Source organism: Myxocyprinus asiaticus, chromosome 4, assembly GCF_019703515.2.
Source record: "Myxocyprinus asiaticus isolate MX2 ecotype Aquarium Trade chromosome 4, UBuf_Myxa_2, whole genome shotgun sequence".
NCBI classification, from domain to species: domain Eukaryota; kingdom Metazoa; phylum Chordata; class Actinopteri; order Cypriniformes; family Catostomidae; genus Myxocyprinus; species Myxocyprinus asiaticus.
Genome location: NC_059347.1, coordinates 2,624,052 through 2,645,903, shown reverse-complemented (window position 1 = coordinate 2,645,903; position 21,852 = coordinate 2,624,052). Strand labels below are relative to the sequence as shown.

General features: G+C 36.2%; 1 protein-coding gene across 1 annotated transcript in view; it reads right to left on the bottom strand.

Annotated features, from left to right (window-relative positions):
• Positions 1–21,852, bottom strand: part of LOC127435620 (BMP/retinoic acid-inducible neural-specific protein 1-like) — a 227,397-nt gene that overhangs the window by 154,349 nt on the left and 51,196 nt on the right. Inside the window, exon 2 of the mRNA XM_051689218.1 lies at positions 6,360–6,627. Within this exon, the coding sequence (XP_051545178.1) occupies positions 6,360–6,577 (218 nt within the window). The 5' untranslated portion in view covers positions 6,578–6,627. The remainder of the gene's footprint in view (positions 1–6,359; positions 6,628–21,852) is intronic.

The following is a 21,852-nucleotide window of genomic DNA, read 5'->3' as shown; positions in this document are numbered from 1 at the left end:
GTGTGAGCGTGGCCCAGACACGTGAGGCAGCGGCCGTGGCCGTGCGGAGAGATAACGACCACATCCAGGAATCACACAAAGACGGAAAGGCATCTTTAAAAAGACGCATCTTTAAAAAGACGTTCACATCAATGTGTTGCTCAAATATACTCTTTATAGAAATATATACTCTCTCAGTAGCGCTGCTGAAGCGCCCAGGGGTGTAGTCTGCACTAAGCATGCAGAAGGAGAGAAAGCCGCTGAAATGCGGTGTATATCCAACAGTATACGCGTCTATCTGAGGTGAATGGACTGGCAGTGGAATTCAGCTCGCTGACACACAACCGCTTGGCTCCGAAGTAAAAATCTGAATGAGTGGTTGCGTTCCAACTCCTTTTATACCCATATGTCCGGGGGAGTGGCATGCTAATTCCACTCGCCAATTGTTATTGGCCTTTTCTCAAAGATTGGAGGTGTTCCCCTTGTGTCACTACACCGACACAACGTCGAGTGAGTAACAGAAGGGGAAATAAAATGTAATTCAATGTAAAAAAAATAAAAAAAAAAATAAAAAAAACAGCAAATTTTTCTCACCTCATTGAGAGATTTTTTAAGCATAAATCTCACAAAATTTTTGATTACGCTTCAGATTTCTTTAAAAACAAGATTTAATGTCATGTTTTTTCACCTCAGCTTGGATGTTTAGATATTTTATTTATTTATTTATTTTACTGGAATACAAGACAAAGGTATTGAATATATATATATATATATATATATATATATATATATATATATATATATATATATATATTTTGCAGTATGACATATGTCTTAAATTTTACAACAAACTAAACTGAAAGTTCCACACGTCAAAGTCGGGCCTGCACTGCCGCATCAGTGACCTCATGCAAGGTGAAAGTATAACTCTCTCTCTCTGTCTCTCTCTCTTTTCAGTGCAGATCTTAAGACCATTAGAGCACCACATGCCCCTACACCATTTTATCCTTTAATGCCGTGCAGATATAGAGACCTATTGTATGTGTCCTCTACTCCAGCTTTTTATGTTATTATCTTGAAAGCTTATTTTTAAAGTCACTGCACGCCAACTGGCAGTATTCTTGAAAAAAGGAAGGCTGATTGTGATGTGAGAAGTAATGCTGTCCTCAGATGCCGGTTGGAATACATGCAATGTGCATTACCATATGCACCATCTCAAGCATATGGATAGGATATGTTGTATAATTGCTGTCTGGTAGAGATTGAATTGTACTAGCATGATAGCTTGATACAGATGCAGAGTGATACAACCACTGAATTCAAGAGCATGCCATAAAAGCCAGAATACATAATATTTTCAAATTATTTGATAAATTAAAATGAATGTTACTTCTTAGTCTGACATGATAATGAGACCGGCAGATAAGATCTAAGAAGTACTACACAATAGAGAAAAGCCTTCTTGTAGAGCATGAGGGATTAATTTAATGACTCTAGCCATTAATATATGGCGGTATTATGATGCTGATGACAAGAGCCACTAATTTCTGCTCTCTTGAAGCTGATAAACACAAAATAATGACGCTGTAGTTACTTACAGTTTATAACACATAAGCCTTTGTGTCTACTGTGGCAACTGGTTCACTATGTATGCCATCAACACTATAGATCCAAAATATCAAAGCAAGTGTCATCTATTTTCTCGTTTATTTATTATTTTTTAGAACTAACTTGTGATTTTTGGTGAATTACTCTGAATCAACTGGTGTCTAGGAGATTTTTAGTGGATGTTAAAACTCAGTTCCCCTCAAGTTTACTAAGTTTATTTTAAAGGGGTCATGACACAAGGAATAAAATTGTCCTTGATCTTTGCTATAAAAACATATTGTACGTTTTAGAACTGAAAACGTCCTCCTTAATAGAAAAAGAGCATTTATTTAAACCAGGCTGTGGAAATGGACGTTTGGAATTTGTGGAACTTGTGATGTCACAAGGACCAAATACATCTGCATATGACTGCCTCTTCAGCAAGACATCAATGCCTATTTTTCGTCATTGCACCCTTGGCCCCACCCTCTGGTGTTTACAGTCAGTCACATGTGAAGAGGAGAGAGAAGTGAATCTGTCATAAGAGATTCATCCACACTTTTGAGGGGACATACATGGGACACCTTCATGTGCCTATCTGGATTTAAATGTTTTTCTTCATAAACATGCACTAGACGAACGGCTTTGACCGTTGCCATGCATATCGCACCTCTTTTAAAAGACTCAGTGTCAAGTTAGACCAGCTGCGCTGTTTTTTGCTTTCTTGAAGGCGTCCTAGACCATTTTTGCACCCATCTGTGCAATTTTTAATTAGTTATTCTTCTGTAAACATGCACTATATGGATGCCTTTGATTGTTCTGATGCGCTTCTGGTGATGTGTGGCGTGTTTTAAGAGTGGTACAAGTACTGCTGCCAGAGCTGACTGGGAGAAATACATGCAGTTCTGTGTGTAAACAAACATGGAAGATGTGAGATGTGAAGACCAGCGTTTTTAAGCATTATTATGATGGGGCAGTTAAAAACTCTGTTGGACTCAACACAAACCCGCAAATAAACAGTTTCATTCACAAATTTTTCAAATGTCATGCCTGTTTTATAGTTAAGGTGCAGAGTGAATGTGCTTGAGTAAACAGTTTAATGTTTTCTGATGCAATGTATTAGGTGTATGTTATGTGTAATCTCTGAAATTTTGTTTTATAATGTTGTGGAGGTTGTTGTTCATTTTATTCCGATATAATTTTAAATATGGCTGTATTGGAGGGACTGCACAATGTTTGCCAATCATAACAGTGGGCATTTACATTGAAGCCTTAAAGGGCCAAATAGCTTAAAACTGAGCGTTTCAGACAGAGGGTCAGAGACAGGGTGGAAAATGATCATATATTATTAAATTATGAAAAAAAAAAACAAAAAAAAAAAAACTTGAAACTAAACATTTCTACTGACATTATAAGTGGACCTCAGGGAAGATAATTAAATTATATATACTGTACAAACAATATATATATATATATATATATATATATATATATATACCGTGGGAACTCTGCACATACAATAAATGAGGTACTGATCAGATTGTATGAGTGTTCCTCTCTGAATGGGTATGATGAAGACTCAGGAAGCTTTGAACTTTCACACCTCCATAAGATAAAACAGGTTCACACTGAGGGGAACTTTTTAATTCTTCACTCAATTTTAGGAGAACCGATGACAATTCTGCACGGATTTCAAAAGAGAAACTTTAGATATTTGTAGAAAACCAAGATATTTCATGAGAAAGGCCAAGCAAACTTAAACAACAGGACATTCAAATCATACCAGCCTAAACAACCCCATTACATAACTGCAATGTAATTTGATGACCAAACTTTCGTAACTGATTGCGTTGTGACAACCAGAAAAGTGAAATTCCTGGATTTGTAGCCATAACGTAACTTTGGAACTGTGTCAGTCCGTCATGACAACGTTATGGCAACGTCGAGGATGAATAGTTGTTTGTTGGTAACCAGTTGGTAATTTTTGCTTTTAATAATTATTCTATGGGCAGACATGCAATATTCTAACCTAATTTATGTCCTCATTTGCCCAACATTAATTTACAGGCTATTTACATAGTTACGTGTGTGAATAACGATGGTAGACTCTAAATTAATGCACTTCATTTATTTTGACAGTGAATAGAGAAAATATGCAACAATAAAAGAAACTGAGACCTACTGCCACAGAATGGTAATGAAATTACAAGCCTAAAGAGAGCATCTTAACACCTAATGCCTTGAATTACATTTGTTAATTTAATTTAAAGCAATTGTAAGGATATATAAAAATGGTTAATGACTTCATTACAATATAATCTTCAGAAGATCTAAATATTTTTTTTCAACAAATAATTCTATTAAATTATAGCAAAAATGTAAAATTAATCAGTTAGCAAAAATAAAAAAATAAAAACAATTAAAACTGAATATATATAGATGGATGGATGGATGGATAGATGGATAATGATGATGATGATGGATGGATGATGATAGATAGATAGATAGACAGATAGATAGATAGATAGATAGATAGATAGATAGATAGATAGATAGATAGAAAAGAAAGACTGATGATAGATAGATAGATAGATAGATAGATAGATAGATAGATAGATAGAAAAGAAAGATTGATGACAGACAGACAGACAGATAGATAGATAGATAGATAGATAGATAGATAGATAGATAGATAGATAGATAGAAAAGAAAGACTGATGACAGACAGATAGATAGATTTATGGATAGATGGATGGATGGATTGCTAAAAGTACTATATAATGGTAAAAAACAGGTTTTATTTATTTAGCGTCTTTCCAAAGTGCAAGGAACCTTTACACACACACTATTTCAGTATTTTTTTTATAAAAGTCATTTATTTGTTGTGAAGTATTAAGTGTTTTACCTCAGAAAAATGAACTCTCCTGTCAGACAAGGCTGCTTATCTGCTGTCAGACGAGATTATGTCAGGCTTTGTGTAAATATAGAAATATTCTAGTGTTATTTTCATAACTTAAGACATTTTTATATTGTGTTGTGAAATAAAAAGTGTCTTACCTCAGAAAAACAACGATCCTGTCAGATGCAGTTCCGTTGTGCACGTGCTCAGTTCAGATGATGCGCTTGCAAGAGTTCAGGTGGAGGCGCATGCTGTTATATTACAGTATGTATTGTGTATTTCCCATCCATCACTATATTAACAGATAATTGTTTATGCGTATCATGTTAAATATGTTTTAAAAAAGCAACACATTCTATCCTAAGAGAGATTTGTGAGAGAGGTTTATATGTTGCGACTGGAGAACAGATACAAAAGCAAATGATGCATGAAATACTAATTAGTATGTAAACATTTTGATTTATAATGACACATTTTGTAAGAATTCATGTCCTCTCAATCATCAAAATACATTGTATTGAACTTGAATGATTACAATTATTAAACTGCTACAAAACAAATCTGTCATAGAAATGCAATTTTCCTGTGTTGTGACTAGATTTTTCTTTTTTTTTTTTTTTTTTTTTTTGGATCGCATAGGAGAATTTAAAAAAGTGGAATTGGAATTGGAAGGTGAAGTGGTAATTATATTACGGACCTATGACGTTGCGGTTACGTTGCCAATAAATCATGGAATTACCCAAATATTCCACCCCTATTTAACTAGCCCCTCAGCACACATAGCAGAGGAAAAAAACATTGGCATTTATCAAATGCTTAAACTTTGCTTGATGCTAAATGATAATGTTAAACATTGCAAAAGTCACCTCTTTGCAACCTGAATTTATTCAGAATGTTAAATCTTTGTGATACCAGCACTAAAAACAATCTAGACAGTGCAAAGAATGAAACAGAACGCAGGTGTCTCGATGTGCGTTTTTGAGACCTGATGTTATTTTTAACTTGACACAGTGTCTAAAAATGTGCCAGTCCTGCATGAGAAACTGAAGAAACAGCGAGACATGGTGCAGGAGTCAAGGACGTTCATCCAGTGCATGTTTACAAAGGAAAACAATGGAAAAACAGAGCATATGCACGCATAAACGCGTTCAGTTTGAACGGCTCCTAACTCATGGGCGAAACAAGTTCGGAATATCTGTATATTTTTTTCATAAATTACAAACCCAAAGTCCTAATTGAAAAACTGACCTGAACCCGGCAGAACTCTAACGTGAACCACTCCGAGAGCGCTGACAACAGCGTATTCGCACATATACCCAGAACATCATGTCACCCCTCAAGCTTTCCTATCGGGGCAATTGCGTGGTTTGTGTGGGGGTTAAATCCACTACTGATGGAATTACCAAAATATTCCATGTAGTATATATTATGTAACTGGACCATTCTGGGTAAGATTGCAACAGTAAGAGGACGTAAAGACGACGTTGTGAATTGGACATATTATGGTAATGAAATTCCGGGCCTGTGAAGTTGCAGTTACATTGCCTGTTAGTAAGTCATGACATTACCAAAAAGGACAAAAAATTACGTAACTGGAATGTTGTGTGTTAGCAGGGAATACACTGTCAAATTCAAATAATAAAATGCAACTAAAAAAATAATAATGTATATTTATTGCATCAAAAAATAACTTTTAAAAGGGAGTAGGAAACACTTCCCATCACGTCTTTTGTAGTTGAAATCAGAGGCTGAACGTCCAGTAAAACACTATTTTTGTACAGATTCATCTGTCACTTGGTAGAAGCTGGATAATCTAAAAAAAAACTAATCTGGATCCTGAAGCAAAAGCAGCGGAGAACCAGAGCAAATAAGTATGGAAATTCTTTGCACTCACCTATAGATTTTATATCGGGTGGTAAATCCTTGTCGGAATCGTTCCATGAAGGAGAGATACCCCTTCGAGTGGTGGAAAGGCCCACGGTCAGAGATGAGCCAATCAAACTGCCTAGTAACATGCTGCTCATTGGCCGAGGGCTCTTTGCGGGAAGACTGAACTGTTATATGTTCCCATATAAGCAGGAAGTAAGTGACTTCAATGAGTCTCCAGTTCATGCTTCACTGTCGACCGCTCGCTGCTCATTCTTGCTCCATTCTCAGGAGACCTGCAGGGTGAGAAGAGAAGAAGACGGCTTTTAGTTCATGTCAGCTTTGCATTTTAAATCTACAGTTATTGTTTGGGAAAATAGACCAAATACATTGATCAATCCCACTTCATTCACTCATTTTGGTAAATCAAATGCTGTATGGAATGAGAATGTCCATCCCTCTAACACCATTAGGGTTGCCAACTGTACAGTATTAGCTGGGATGTCAGGTGTTTTGCATCGAAAACATCTTGTCGGATGGCGAAACACCCCATGTTGAAGCAGCAAAGTGCTCAAGTGTCCCATATTCATGTGGTGAACTGTTGGCAACCTTAAATATCACCTACTTCTGACTAGAGATCAAACAACAGTAGTTTTTAGCGTCAGCAGTGGACTGTACGCTGTGCAAATGGTAAACTGGCCTTCCTGCAAATTCAAAGACTAGTACATGAACCTTACATTATTAATGTCCTTTTATTATATATTATTATTATACAGTTGTGCTCAAAAGTTTGCATACTCTTGGAGAATTGGTAATATATATACCATTTTTAAAGAAAACATGAGTGAGCAGGCAAAATACAATTCTTTTATTTCTTACGGGATTCATATTCAACTGTAGGTTATAACAGAATGGCACAATCATAAAACAAAAAATGGCAACAAAGAAAAAAATGAAATGACCCCTGTTCAATAGTCTGCATACCCTTAGTTCTTAATACTGTGTATTGCCCCCTTTATCATCAATGACAGCGTGCAGTCTTTTGTAATAGTTGTCTATGAGGCCCCAAATTCTTGCAAGTGGTATAGCTGCCCATTTGTTTTGGCAAAATGCCTTCAGGTCATGCAAAGTCTTTGGTCGTCTTGCATGAACTGCACGTTTGAGATCTCCCCAGAGTGGCTCAATAATATTAAGGTCAGGAGACTATGATGGCCACTCCAGATCTTTCACCTTTTTTTGCTGTAACCACTGGAGGGTCAACTTGGCCTTGTGCTTAGGGTCATTGTCGTGCTGGAAAGTCCAAGAGCATCCCATGCGCAGCTTTCGTGCAGAAGAATGCAAATTGTCTGCCAGTAATTTCTGATAACATGCTGCATTCATCTTGCCATCAATTTTCACAAGATTCCCCATGCCTTTATAGCTCACACCGCCCCCAAAACATCAGTGAGCCACCATCATGTTTCACAGTGGGGATGGTATTCTTTTCACTATAGGCCTTGTTGACCCCTTGAAACATAGCGCTTATAATTGTGACCATAAAGCTCTATTTTGGTCTCATCATTCCAAATTACAGTGTGCCAGAAGCTGTGAGGCGTGTCAAGGTGTTGTCGGGCATATTGTAACCGGGCTTTTTTTGTGGCATTGGCACAGTAAAGGCTTCTTTCTGGCCACTCGGACATGCAGCTCATTTTTGTTCAAGTATCGTCGTATTGTGCTCCTTGAAACAACCACACCGTCTTTTTCCAGAGCAGCCTGTATTTCTCCTGAGGTTACCTGTGGGTTTTTTCTTTGTATCCTGAACAATTTTTCTGGCAGTTGTGGCTGAAATCTTTCTTGGTCTACCTGACTTTGGGTTGGTATCAAGAGATGCCCGAATTTTCCACTTCTTAATAAGTGATTGAACAGTACTAACTGGCATTTTCAAGGCTTTGGATATCTTTTTATATCCTTTTCCATCTTTATAAAGTTCCATTACCTTGTTACGCAGGTCTTTTGACAGTTCTTTTCTGCTCCCCACGGCTCAGTATCTAGCCTGCTCAGTGCATCCATGTTAGAGCTAACAAACTCATTAACTATTCATACACAGACACTAATTGCAATTTAAAAAGCCACAGGTGTGGGAAATTAACCTTTAATTGCCATTTAAACCTGTGTGTGTCACCTTGTGTGTCTGTAACAAGGCCAAACATTCAAGGGTATGTAAACTTTTGATCAGGGCCATTTGGGTGATTTTGGTTATCATTATGATTTAAAAAGGAGCCAAAGAACTATGTGATAATAAATGGCTTCATATGATCACTATCCTTAAATAAAAGACAGTTTTTTGCATGATCAGTCATATTTTCAAAATCAATGCCAAAATTTCACAATTTCTGCCAGGGTATGCAAACCTTTGAGCACAACTGTATATAAAACTTGTTCTCGCAATCACACATCATCAGCGTGGGTTCCTTGACACTGTGCCGAGCGGTGTGAGAATGGAAGGCAAACCACAGCTACCTTATGTTCCTCCTGGACCACCAGTAAAAGGAAACAAGAAAAGGAGGACTGTGTTAGAAACTTCTACAACGAAAAAACGTCTGGATCAAGAGCATGCTAAAAGCAGAATTAACATTGGCGTTGTATTTCCACACTGGAGGCAACTTGCGGGACTCAAAGTGTCTGAAATTTTTTTGTTTTTTTTTGGATATATTTTATTAATGTAATGAAGTATTTAGATCATGTAGTTTGTGTACCTTTACGAATTATGTGTGATAGAGGAGGTGTGGCTTTGGAGACACCTCTGAAGCGAGGGCGGGCTCTATGCTTTCAAAGCTAGCTTGCTAACTGCAGATATATATCTACAACTGTTTGTGAGACACGTGTTCAACTTATGTACATCTGACTTCCATTTGAGGTTCATGATCCAATGTTGTAATGCTTTATTGCCAGTGTTTTGTTTAGAATTAATAAAAACAAATATTCAAGAGTGAGTTTGAAGTGTGTTCTTTTACCTAATCAATTGCAATATTTTTATATTAATTTTTTTTATAATAATTTGTCAAATTGTACCTATTAGTCAAATATAATGTATGTAAATGCATAGTTTGATTTAAGTCTTAAAATTCTGTCTTAAATGCACACTTTTATAACTCATGCACTTTCATGGACTTGCTGACTAGCGTCCCATCTGTCTGAATTAGCTTAGGTCAACAAAGTCTGGACTCCACAGGGGGGCCCACCTTGAAAACTACACCTTCACCCACCCCTCCAGCTGTTCGGCCCACCCGGAGGGTCCTATGGACCACCTTACCTCTTAGAGCTCGAGCCGGGCCTGAGAAACAGAACATATTTTACACAGGAGGAAAAATCATTCCATAATTCATTAAGGTCCATTTTTTAACCCCCCATTTTAACCCCTCTATATCACGTGTATTCATATGTAAACTTAAATTGTAAAAACACAATCATGTTCATTATTAATTTATGGCAATTGTGTAATCAACCAACGTTGCATGTGAGGATGGCCATGTACTGAATGTAAGGTGTAATCGACGACAAGGAGAACCCTGCTAATCCTGCTGGCATAACCCTGTAAGGAAGGGTGCCAAGGTGTTTGCATTCAAAGGACAAAACTCCCCAGGGAGGCAAAGAGCAAATGTATGATCTCTGAGAAAATCAACATATGAACTTTCTCACAAATAGCATCTCTTCCTGAGGTACCACACCTGACTGAGCGAAGATTGCAAATTCACTCCTCATTGTTGCTCTTCCACAAATGTCCCATTCTCTCCCCCCTCCTCCTCCTCCTTCTCCTTCTTCATTCCCCTTCAGCTCAGAATCACCTCAAACTCACCTAAGATCTGTTTGTTACAAAATATCATATCTAATATATACAAATTATGTAACTAGGCATGTTTGGTATCATTTAAAATGTCTCAGTGTGACTGGTACTATGGTCTCATCCCCACAACAGTATAATATCTGGTAATACAGTTTTAACAATGTAGACAAATTCTGGCCACTGCTTGGGGGTGCATGTACCTCCAGAAAAAGTATGACCCCAAGACCTCCAAACCTAGCCACTTCCAAATTCCCTTTGTTTATGTTTTCTCTGGTTTGGGTATTTAAGAAAATGTAACATATTTTTCATTGAAATTTTCTGTAGCCAGAAATCCACGTGGTGCTTACACTACATATTTTGCTGAAGTCAGGTATGCATCTGTTACTCTTAAGATTAATCTTTAAGCATTAGATGTTTTGTATTGATTATTTCTGAATTGATTAATTATGTAATTGGCTTGATACATATTTACCTGACTAATAAATTGTTAAACTTGATTCTATTCTGACTTTAGTAGATTACGTTAAATTCCTGTTACCACAAATCTGTGATCAGGGTTAATACATACTAAGACCCTGTATTTGATGGAGCATGAAGTGCATCAACTGAGATCTTAAGCTTTCTGATTAACCATTTGGCTTTAGTTAAGTGTAATAGACTGTAAAGTCTAAAGAAAGTACTTTCTGGCACAATGTAATATTGATTGACCAGTCAAGATAGCACTAGTCATGACCCCTGTTTAATGCTAATATAATTCTACTGAAGTGTAATAGGAAACTATAGAACTAAACAAAACTACTATTTGGGTAATGGTATGTTGGTCGGCCTTATCCAACTAGTATTAGTCGTTTACCTCTGTCTAGAGATAATATTACATTAATTAAGTGTATACAGATGTATAGAAACTAAGCAAAACTACTAATTAGAAATAGATAAGCTGCGGTAGTAATCATTCTTTTTAGAATTAGTCGTTTACCTCTGGCTAAAGATCAGACTGACAAGTTTGTGACCGTGGGATCCATGTACATGGCCAGCATGACCCTAACTGATGATCAATAATAACTGGAATCTCAAACTAAATTCGAGGTCTAATATAATTGCAGTCAGTTTTTAATGGAGTCAGATTCGGTCTTAACTAAAACAAACTAGTTTAAGATGCCAAAACCACATGTGCGCCAGAAAAGACAAACACGCAGACACCTTCACCACTTTGCTGGATTCTGCCAATGAGGTTGCATTTTTACAGTAACTCATAATAGCAGCTTGATCAAGCGGCCGTGCCACACGTCATAGTGCTGATATTCTATTTTATTTTATAAGCTGTTTTAAAATCATTGGCTCTCAGAGATTGACGAGTTTAGCACACCCTGTTTGCAGAGCTCCTTATTAACATGACCCGATGCCCTTTTCACAGATGAGAATAGATTACACGCAGGAAGTACAGCCTTCAGTTGATTCAGACTAATTGGTGGCATGGTAAGTTTAGACGTGGGCGAGTGGCAGCTTGATGATAGGTTGTGACACGAGTTGGTCAGCGCATACCTGCTAGCTAATTAACACCCAGCACATATTTACACATGAATGTATTGCATTAGATGCATTTAAGCTTTTAAGTGCTGCAGATATCCTGCATGAGAGTGAGATGTGCAAGAGTAAATATGTACATGTCTAGAGATGACAAAATGAGAGGGGATTGATTTATGACATTAAAGCACACATCATAAAATGGGTCATTATATTAGTAATGACTATATAATCTCCTGTAATGATGGGAAATTATATTAGTTATTTTATTTCATCACTTTAACTAACTTAAGAGAACACAGGGGAATTTTACATATTTTCAATACTTTGTTTCGAGCAGATGCTGCCATTGCGAATGTTGCAATGTCCTTGGGTGATATATATATATATATATATATATATATATATATATATATATATATATATATATATATATATATATATATATATAAGCTTTTCTTCAGTGTTTTTATTATATATATATATATATATATATATATATATATATATATATATATAACATTTAAAAAAGTTTTCTTGGGAATACTGTTTTAACTGGTAATCAATATATTGTTGTTGTTTTTTTTTTTTTTCAGTAACACTTTCCATCCAGTTAAGCTTTTGTAAAATTAATTTATTTATTAAGGGGCTGCACGGTGGGTCAGTGGGTAGCACTGTTGCCTCACAACAAGAAGGTCCCATGTTTAAGTCGTGGCTCACCCACGGCATTTCTGTTTGGAGTTTGCATGTTCTACTCATGTTCACATGGGTTTCCTCCAGGTGCTCTGGTTTCCCCCCACAATTCAAAAACATGCAGGTTAAGTGAAATGGAGACTGTAAATTTCCCATAGGTGTGAGTGAGGGTGTGACTGTGTATGTCTGTGTGTTTTCCCTGTGATGGACTGGCCACCTGTCCAGGGTGTTTCCCAGCCTTCGGCCTGAGACAACTGGGATAGGCTCTAGCACTTCTCGGAACCCTACATAGGACAAGCAGCTATAGAAGATGGATGGATTTATTTATTATTATTTTATTTTATTTTTTTTTTTTTTTGACAATTGTTTTTTTATTCTTTTGTTGTTGTTGTTATTTTTTGTCCTCTCATATTTTGGGGTTTTTTTCTGCACGCACAATGCCAGCTTCGTTACACGGCCTTGAGTAAGTGCTGCACAGCTCAAGCGCTGATTGGTCATGATGTCGCTGATGTCATGATGGTGGTGTTGCTGTGTGCATTTTTGTTTTTTGTTTTTTTGTAACAAATATTTTTTGGTAACTGTGAAGATTTATTATTATTATTATTATTATTATTATTATTATTATTATTATTCAGTGTCATAAGTACATAAAAAAATTATTTGTACAGTACATAGTAACATTACTAACATACCAGAGAAAATATTTTACATAAATTGCAGATGTTATGTTTTTTTTATATATATATTTATTTGTACATATGATTCAGTATCACTTACAGAATTTGAGCAATTTGGTGTACAAAGAGCATCTTTTTTTGTTTTTTTGTTTATGGTTTGTCCCCAGTGAAAAAACTGTCCTAATATATTGTTTTTTACATTTTTTAATATCCCTTTAACTGACAAAAGTGAAGTGATCTCATTTTTGCAGGGAAAACAAGGTATATGACTCTATGTCTTTCTATCCAGCAGCGTGTCTTAATGTACTGATAAGGGAGCAATTTTCAACTGTAATTATGCTTAAGAACTTTCCCCTCCAGCACTGGAAGCCCAAACTCTGTGCTATTAAATTTGCAAAAGCATGATGAAATTTACCCACTTATGAAATATCAGACACTGATGAAAGAACTAAATTTTCAGGCTTTCGCAACATTTTGATGTTTTTTTGTTTTTGTTTTTTTTCTAAAAAGAAAGTTTACACAAAGGAATCATCTAGTTATCTTCTTAGACACTAGCAGAGCTTGTTTGTCTACAATTGTTTGCAGTGAGATGCATTCACCCTTCAAATATTAATATGAGAATTAAGGATGCCTCACAGTGCTTCACACACACACACACACACACACACACACACACACACACACACACACGTGAACAGTCCATTAGACCATGTTTGTGTTTACTGCTAACATAAATCTGACCTTACCTGCCTTCATAAAAATGGCATGAATCAATTGTGAATTCATTAATACCATGCACACATCATGTATGCATAATTTCATAATTAACATTCTGCAGGCAAATGGTACAAAGAGACTGCATAAGTAATTAGTGGTTCTTGCTAAGTCAAGCATCACTATTACTGTTTCTCATAGTGATTTGAACTAAAATCTTAAACCTCAGCGTTTAACTCTGTTTGTGCTACAGACATGAATGATACCTTAAAATCATGGGTTTTTTAGGAGAGGTATACCATAACATCACCCTGGTAACCACTCAAAATACCTTAACTGCATAAAACACACCACATATTTAGCATTAGCAAATACCCAGAACACCTAATAAAAAAACACCCTGGAAACCACTCAAAACACCCTACATTGGGGTGGTGTTTTTTGAATATCACAATAGCATAGAGACTTGTCCCATGACAAGAGGGTGAGCTCTTGACTTAAGCTAATAAGCAACCACCTAGCAACCACCCAGGACATCCTAGCAACCACAAAACAACATGCTAAAAGCCACTCAGAACACCTTTGCAACCACATAATGCCACAGTAACCACCCAGAACACCTTAACTGCATAGCAACACCCTAGCAACCACATGTTTATACATTAGTAAAACCCCAGATCACATTACAACCCCATGGCAACATGCTAAAAACAAAAACCATGAGGTTACAAAAAACCTTGGCAACCACATAGCAATGTCCTTGCAACCACATAGCAACACCCTGGCAACCACTCAGAACACCTTAACTGCATAGAAACACCCTAGCAACCTCATAATGTTACATTAGCAACAACCCATTGTAGTGAACACATTACAATCACATAGTAACTTATTAAAACAAATCAGAACACTTTAGCAAGCACATATCATTGCCCTGGCAACCACTCAGAACACTTTTACTGCATAGCAACACCCTAGCAACCACATTTAAATGCATTAGCAAAAACCAAGAACACATTCCAACCTAGGGCTGCACAATTGATCCAAAAACATAATCGAGATTACAATTACAGCTGCTGTAATTAACTAATCCTGAAAAGTGTCAGTTACATTATTCAATTTAGATCTATTCCCATAGTGTCCAGATTCTGTATTTACAACATTTTCGGGGCCGTTGTGTGCATGAATGCAACAGACAATCAGAATATGAGTTTAAATTAGTCTATTAGCATATCAGATATGACAGCATAGTATTCTAGTATTGTTGTGTTGCACACTCTCTGTGTATACTAATTTATTACAATTAGCTTGTTTTAGATGTGTTGCCTACATAAAGAATATGGCATGCAGTTGCCCAACAAAAAAGTATTTTAATCTAAATCCACGGTTTTCAAACCAGACAATAGTATCCAGCTGCAGACCCACAGCACCAGCAGTTTCAGAACAGCAGCACCAGAACCGCAGCCACAGAACGGAAGTGAGGGGCGGAGTTATTGACAACGAGATAAGCATGGCAGAGAGCACAGTGTGTTGTTTGTAATGTTTTTGCCATTATGTTTTGAATAATTATATATATATTTAGTTTAGCATTTATCTGCTAAATACTGAATCTGTGCATGGCTTTATCATCTTACTGAAGCTTGAATTTGTTGTCATGCTTTATTGTACAGAACATTTTTTCTGCGGACTGTTCGGTTACTTTTCGGATCGTGTGTTGTAAATGGGCCATGCGATGAAGTTTTGAAGACGTTTCTTATTTATGAATATAAATAGTTTGTTCCACTTCTGTTATATGCATTGTTTGTGAGTTAATGTTACCTTACCATTGAGTTTTTTAATCGCATTTGTCAAAGTTGAGATAATTGTGTGGTGCTATTTTTTTCTCTTGTAGAGACATATAACGATTCAGGGAGGTGACGCATTACCTCAGCTGCAACAGTGCAACAAGTGTTGCAGCAATTACCACTGCCCTTTTTACTCGGCCAGCATGTTTAAGCCAGCCAAACTGGTCAAATTACAAAGTCATCTTCAAAGCCACTTCAACAAGGCAGTTGTCCATGGAGGTATGAATATCTTGAGTTATTTGTTTAATATGTGTAGTCACAATATATTATAGCATAATATTTTACCAGTGTAAAAATATTAATATTGCGTAATATTGCGTTCAAGCTTTGCCATTCAGAGTGTGCTGTTCAAGAGTTTAAGAAGCTTGCTTAATGGTTACTTGCGTGATGTTCTGATTTTGCATGCTGTGACAGTTGTTACAAGAAAGACCCAAATACTGGTGACTGCTGTGATTTTGCGTGGATTCAGAGCTTCAAACTGTTTGTGCCGCACAATGTAACTTTGCATATTAAGAAATCTGTTGTTATTATTTGTGTATTTTTGTTGCAGTAAGATGACAGCCAAAACTGCTCCTGGCACATGGATGCTACTGAAAAACAAGGTTGGTTATAAAGAAGTCTGCTAAAGTTGGGACAAGTGTCAAGCCCTTACACTTAACCTCATGCTTCTCCTTTTTTTCAGGATGTCCCCCAACAAATTGGTGGTGTGGACTGTGGAGACTTCATGTTGATGGTGAAACAAACTGTATTTTGATATAAATAAACCAATGATTGGTGTGCTTCTTAAGTAGTATTTAAAGAAGGAACAAGGAAGCAATTTTTTATTTATGACATTTACAGAGAGAATTTTCTTGATTTTTGTTGTTTTTCAGTATGCTCTACATCTTGTTTTGGGAGCACCCTTTGATTTTACATCTGTAAGTAATTACAGTTCAAGTAATTGGCCTTTATGATGTTGTAGCAGTTGATATTTCAAGATTTCTCTATATGTCTGTCTTCCAGTGCGACTTTCCAAACATACAGATATGGTGGACTCTTATTCTTCTGGAGAACTTTGGGGTTTTCTCTGAAAGGTAGATACTGGACATTGCCTCCAGCCCACCATTACATTTGCACCCCCTTCCGACCAATTCTAAATTAACCAAGAAATGTATGTTACAGTAGAGAAACCCTTCAAGAGGCCCTTCCTAGTGGAGAACAAGCAACGCTTAGCAGCAGTGAGGTATGTCTCAAATATAGACACACATATTTATCAGTGTATATGTATCTTTGCAAATATTACATTCATAATAAATATTAAAACTACATTTTCTCTAACGAAGGGGCTCCCAGTAATCCGACACATGACAGAAGCTGTGAAATGGCTCCATTCCAACAGACATCTGCTCAGGGGCCCAGTGGAAGAGCCTCTTTTCCTTACAATGGATTAAGAGGACAAGGAAAAGGCCCTCAACAATCTCCTGGCACAATCAGAAGCTTCCAAAGAGCCATTCACATTTAATTTTGTGTTCAGGAATGACATGCAGTTATTTTTGCAGGAATGTCATGACAAAATGGGCCTAAGAGTGAATTGTTCATTTGAGGAATTTTCATTTAATTATTTGTTGTATAAAGTTTTATTGTTTCTTAAAATTATGTTGCTGTTTTTTTTTTTTTTTTTATATATATATATATATATATATCTATCTATCTAGTTATATTGTAGTTATATTTTTATTGAAATGTTTTAGTTTTCATATAGAAAATTGCATGCAGCACAGGTTCTTAGCTTTGGAATAAACCTTTATTTTGAATGTTGTGATTAAAGTATATTTCATATTATTTCATGCTTAAGTTTCTTTAAGCATTATTTCTAACGTCAATAACAGGAAATAATACTCACATAACACAATGAAACGGATAACATTATACAATAATATTACGCAAGATTAATGTTTTAAAATGCTTATTGTACTGTAGCTTACTGTATCATTATAACTTACATACATGTACGAACTGAAAAGAGGCCTTATTTAAAAGTATGACGTTTCGCATGTAATAAAAGAAAATTACGCTCCAAAACCGTAGGTGGCGCGACTCCGTTAAGAACGTATGCTCCGCCCCTCACTTCCGTTCTGTGAAACTCTGAAACTGCTGGTGCTGCGAGTCTGCAGCTGGATATATCTCAAACCAGGATGTGTGGCTCCCCAGGGGGGGCGCAAGGACATGTCAGGGGAGATAAAGAGAATTATGATAAATTCACCAAGTAAAATCAAAAGATAAATAAATAAATACGATAAAAATGTATAGTGAATATGAATAAAAATAATTGGCTTAACGGACCATAGTCCAGCTTAATAGACAGTAGCTCTATGGCATTATAATTCTGTTAAATGTCATGAACGCATGCATATCATGCAAAAGCGCATCTGTACCGGTTGCGTGAGCGCAGATCTCTCCACTCGCATGCAGATTTATTATACGTTACTCCATGAAATCTCCCTGCTCTCTTTCATTGAGAGTGTGTACGATCAAAACTGGTCATGTGCACTCACAAATCTATTATAAAGCCGTATAGCTCTGCCTTTGTTCTTTCATCCAAATATTCTGTGTCTGTAGACATGTTATATCGAGGAAGAAACAAACCGGAGTTTGAGGAATCAACTCGCCCTTTGGTCAGTAGCAATTACAAGAAATGCAGTATAATACTTGGTTAAATTCGTATTGAATAAGAATTATATTCTGATAATCGCTGATGAGACGTGAGCAAATCAAATGACATAAACGGTCAACTAAGAGCATCTGTTGCGACTCATGTCTTCTGTCGCCACAGTGGAAAACATAGCTTCACAAGTTTATCTAGGATGCAGAAAATCCGAAAATGTGGAACAAAATCACGACGCTCAACATGATACTGGGTTGACATATCTTCATGTGTTTGATAACGGCTACAACGGTGTAATTCAATTTATCTTCTTTATTGGAAGTACTGGCCAAACAGCAGTAACAGCAGCACCTGTGCACTCGGTGCACACTCAAAAGAAAAGAGACCTCAACCTTTTTTTTTTCCCCACGGGGAAATGTACCCCAAATTAAAGTGACACTGAACAAATAACTTCCATAAATGAATACGTAAGGCAAATAAAATAAGGGAAAACATACTGTAAAACATTTGTAACTGTTTTAAGTATTGCTACTACTCTGTGTGAAATAAATCACTACAGTACAAATGAATTATAAATTACCAAATTAATTACTAAATTTAGAAATGACATTTATAATAAATGAGCCAATTTTAGATTACATTATTAATAGTAAATATTTATTGCCAAATATTTATCACTCATCCGGTGTATGATGCATTGCTGAATGAGTCTGTCAGACTGCATTTAAGGTTATTGATCATTATTGGTGAATTGCTCCAACACCTGAAATATGATGATTTTTAATAATATAACACTAGAGGACAATACCTGGTAAAAGTGGCCAGAATGTCAGTGGAAGAAATATATTCTTTTCCTTCTCATTTGTACTCTATTGATCTTTGTGAAGCTTTTATGTCTTTTTTAATAGAAAAATTTAAAATATTCATCAACAAATTTCTGTATCAAATTTAGGTTGTTGTGCTTCCAATATTTGCTCTGACCAACATCTAATTTAAGAGGTTTCAAACTTCCAAGCACGGAGGAAAAAGTATTATTCAAAAATCCAAATCTTCAACTTGTCAGTTGGATCCTAGTCCAATGTACTTGGTTAAAGTCTGCTTACCTTCTCTCTCTTCTTTAATTACTGATATTGTCCACTCTTCGCTTGTTTCTGGCACTGTTCCGTCTTCACTCAAAACTGCTGTGATAACACCTATACTTAAGAAATTGGGGGCTGATTCAAGTAACTTTGATAATTTTCGCCCCATTTCAAATCTACCATTTCTTTCTAAAATACTGGAAAGGATTGCTGCATCCCAGGCCCGGGATCATCTTTCTAATAACAGTCTGTACGAGCAATTTCAATCTGGTTTCCGTTCATATCATAGTGTTGAGATGCATTAGTTAAGATTTCTAATGACTTTATGTCAGCTGCTGATTCAGGTCTTCTATCTATACTTATTTTGCTCGATTTGAGTGCAGCATTTGATATTATCTTGCACAGCATTCTGTTGGACAGATTGGAATCTATTGGAATAGATACTCAATTTGTAGAGCTGAAGCCGTTTACATCAAAGCCTTCATACATTACTACTGGGATTCCACAGGGTTCAGTCCTAGGTCCTCTCTTATTTATTATTTATCTTTTACCTCTTGGTAATATTTTTAGGAAATTTGGTATTCAATTCCACTGCTATGCTGATGACACCCAACTTTACCTGTCCTCTAAACCTATCTCTACTTTTCCTCCATCTATCCTCTCAGATTGTGTAGCTGAGATGAAAGAGTGGTTTACATAAAGTTTTCTTAAGTTAAATAGCTGTAAAACTGAAATTCTTCTTGTTGGCTCAAAAACCAACTTGGCCAAGTCTAAATGTTGCTCAGTGAATATTGATAATTTTCCAGTGTCTGTTGCTAAACAGGTTAAAAGTCTGGATGTCATCTTTGATAGTACTTTATCATTCAAACTACATATAAACAGTGTCATTCGCTCTGCATATTTTCACATACGTAATATTAATAGACTTCGCCCGGCTCTTTCATTAAAGAGCACTGCGATTCTTGTTCATGCTTTATCACTTCCCATATTGATTATTGTAATGCTCTTTTTTATGGTCTGCCATCAAGGCTTCTCTACAAACTCCAGTTAGTACAGAATTCAACAGCACGAATTATTTGCAGAAATCCTATAACTGAACACATTACTCCCATATTACAACACTTGCTGGAGGTGGTTACATTGGCTCCCGGTTAAATATCGCATTGACTTTAAAATCCTTCTCCTTACTTACAAGGCACTCAATAATCTTGCCCCTTCATACTTATCTGAACTTCTTCAAATCCACACTCTTACTTGCACTTTAAGATCGTCTTCTGTACTTACTCCTATTCTCCCCTGAGTTCGCACAACTTCTGTAGAGTCTCGAGCCTTTAGACATGCAGCTCCTTATTTATGGAACTCGTTGTCACAGGATATGCGAAACAGTGAAAGTCTTCTTGTTTTTAAATCTCGCCTTAAGACCCATCTTTTTAGGCAGGCTTCTATGTGATTGTTTGTATGCTTGTATTAAGTCTGTTCAGGCTGTAATAATGATTATTTGTTGTTTAATATTGATTGTTTTATTGTAAGGTGTCCTTGAGTGTCATGTAAGGTGCCTATAAATAAAATGTATAATAATTATAATAATAATAATATATATTAATTAACATTTAGCATAGGCTATTTTATTTACTATTTGCTTGGCTATGATAAAGGCTTATTTACAGCATTTTTGTATGTATATAAATCCGCAAAAAAATAAAAAAAATAAAAGGCGGGGTGGGAGCAGTCTTGTACATTTTGTGAGAGGGGGAGTTACTGTTTAACACTTGAAAACCCCTGATCTAAATTAATAATCACAATGACAATATCAAGCAAAATAATCATCAATTATGATTTTCGGCATAATCATGCAGCTATATTACAACCACACAGCACAGCAATCCCCTGTCAACCATCAAAAATACCCTCCACTGTAGTGGTAAATAAATAAGTAAATACGTAAATAAATGACATGCAAAGAGCTGTAGGTAACAGAATTCAGAAAAATTCTCTCTTCAAAGCAATTAATTTATTGTCAATGAAATAATGTATTCTTTCTTCATGGATGGCTGTTTATGTTCATTAATGAATAAAGATCTTGGAGTCACATAGATTTCTGCTGGAAGTGAAACCTGCAGCGGCTGGTGATGACAAATATGCAGCTAAAGACCCAAATGAGGCTCCTTTAACTAATTAGTGCAGACTAATTTGAGGTTGCCTGACAGAATGTAACAATGCACCATTTCATTGAAATTAGACACATGGAGAGATATGCATTAACCCATTGAAAACTGTCATGTCAAAGGGAAACGGTAAGTGCAGTAGAGTTTACCTGTGAGTTCATGCAAATGTAATTAGCAGAAATTATATTGTTTATTAATAGAATATGATTCTAAAATATTAAAATAATGGCAGAATTTCTTCAACAATGTGTGCTGTCACAAAATATGGCACCATTTATCAATACACATTAAATGAATGAATGAACGTTACATAGCGCTTTTCTGATACTACACTTGAAGCGCTTTACATAGTTAGCAG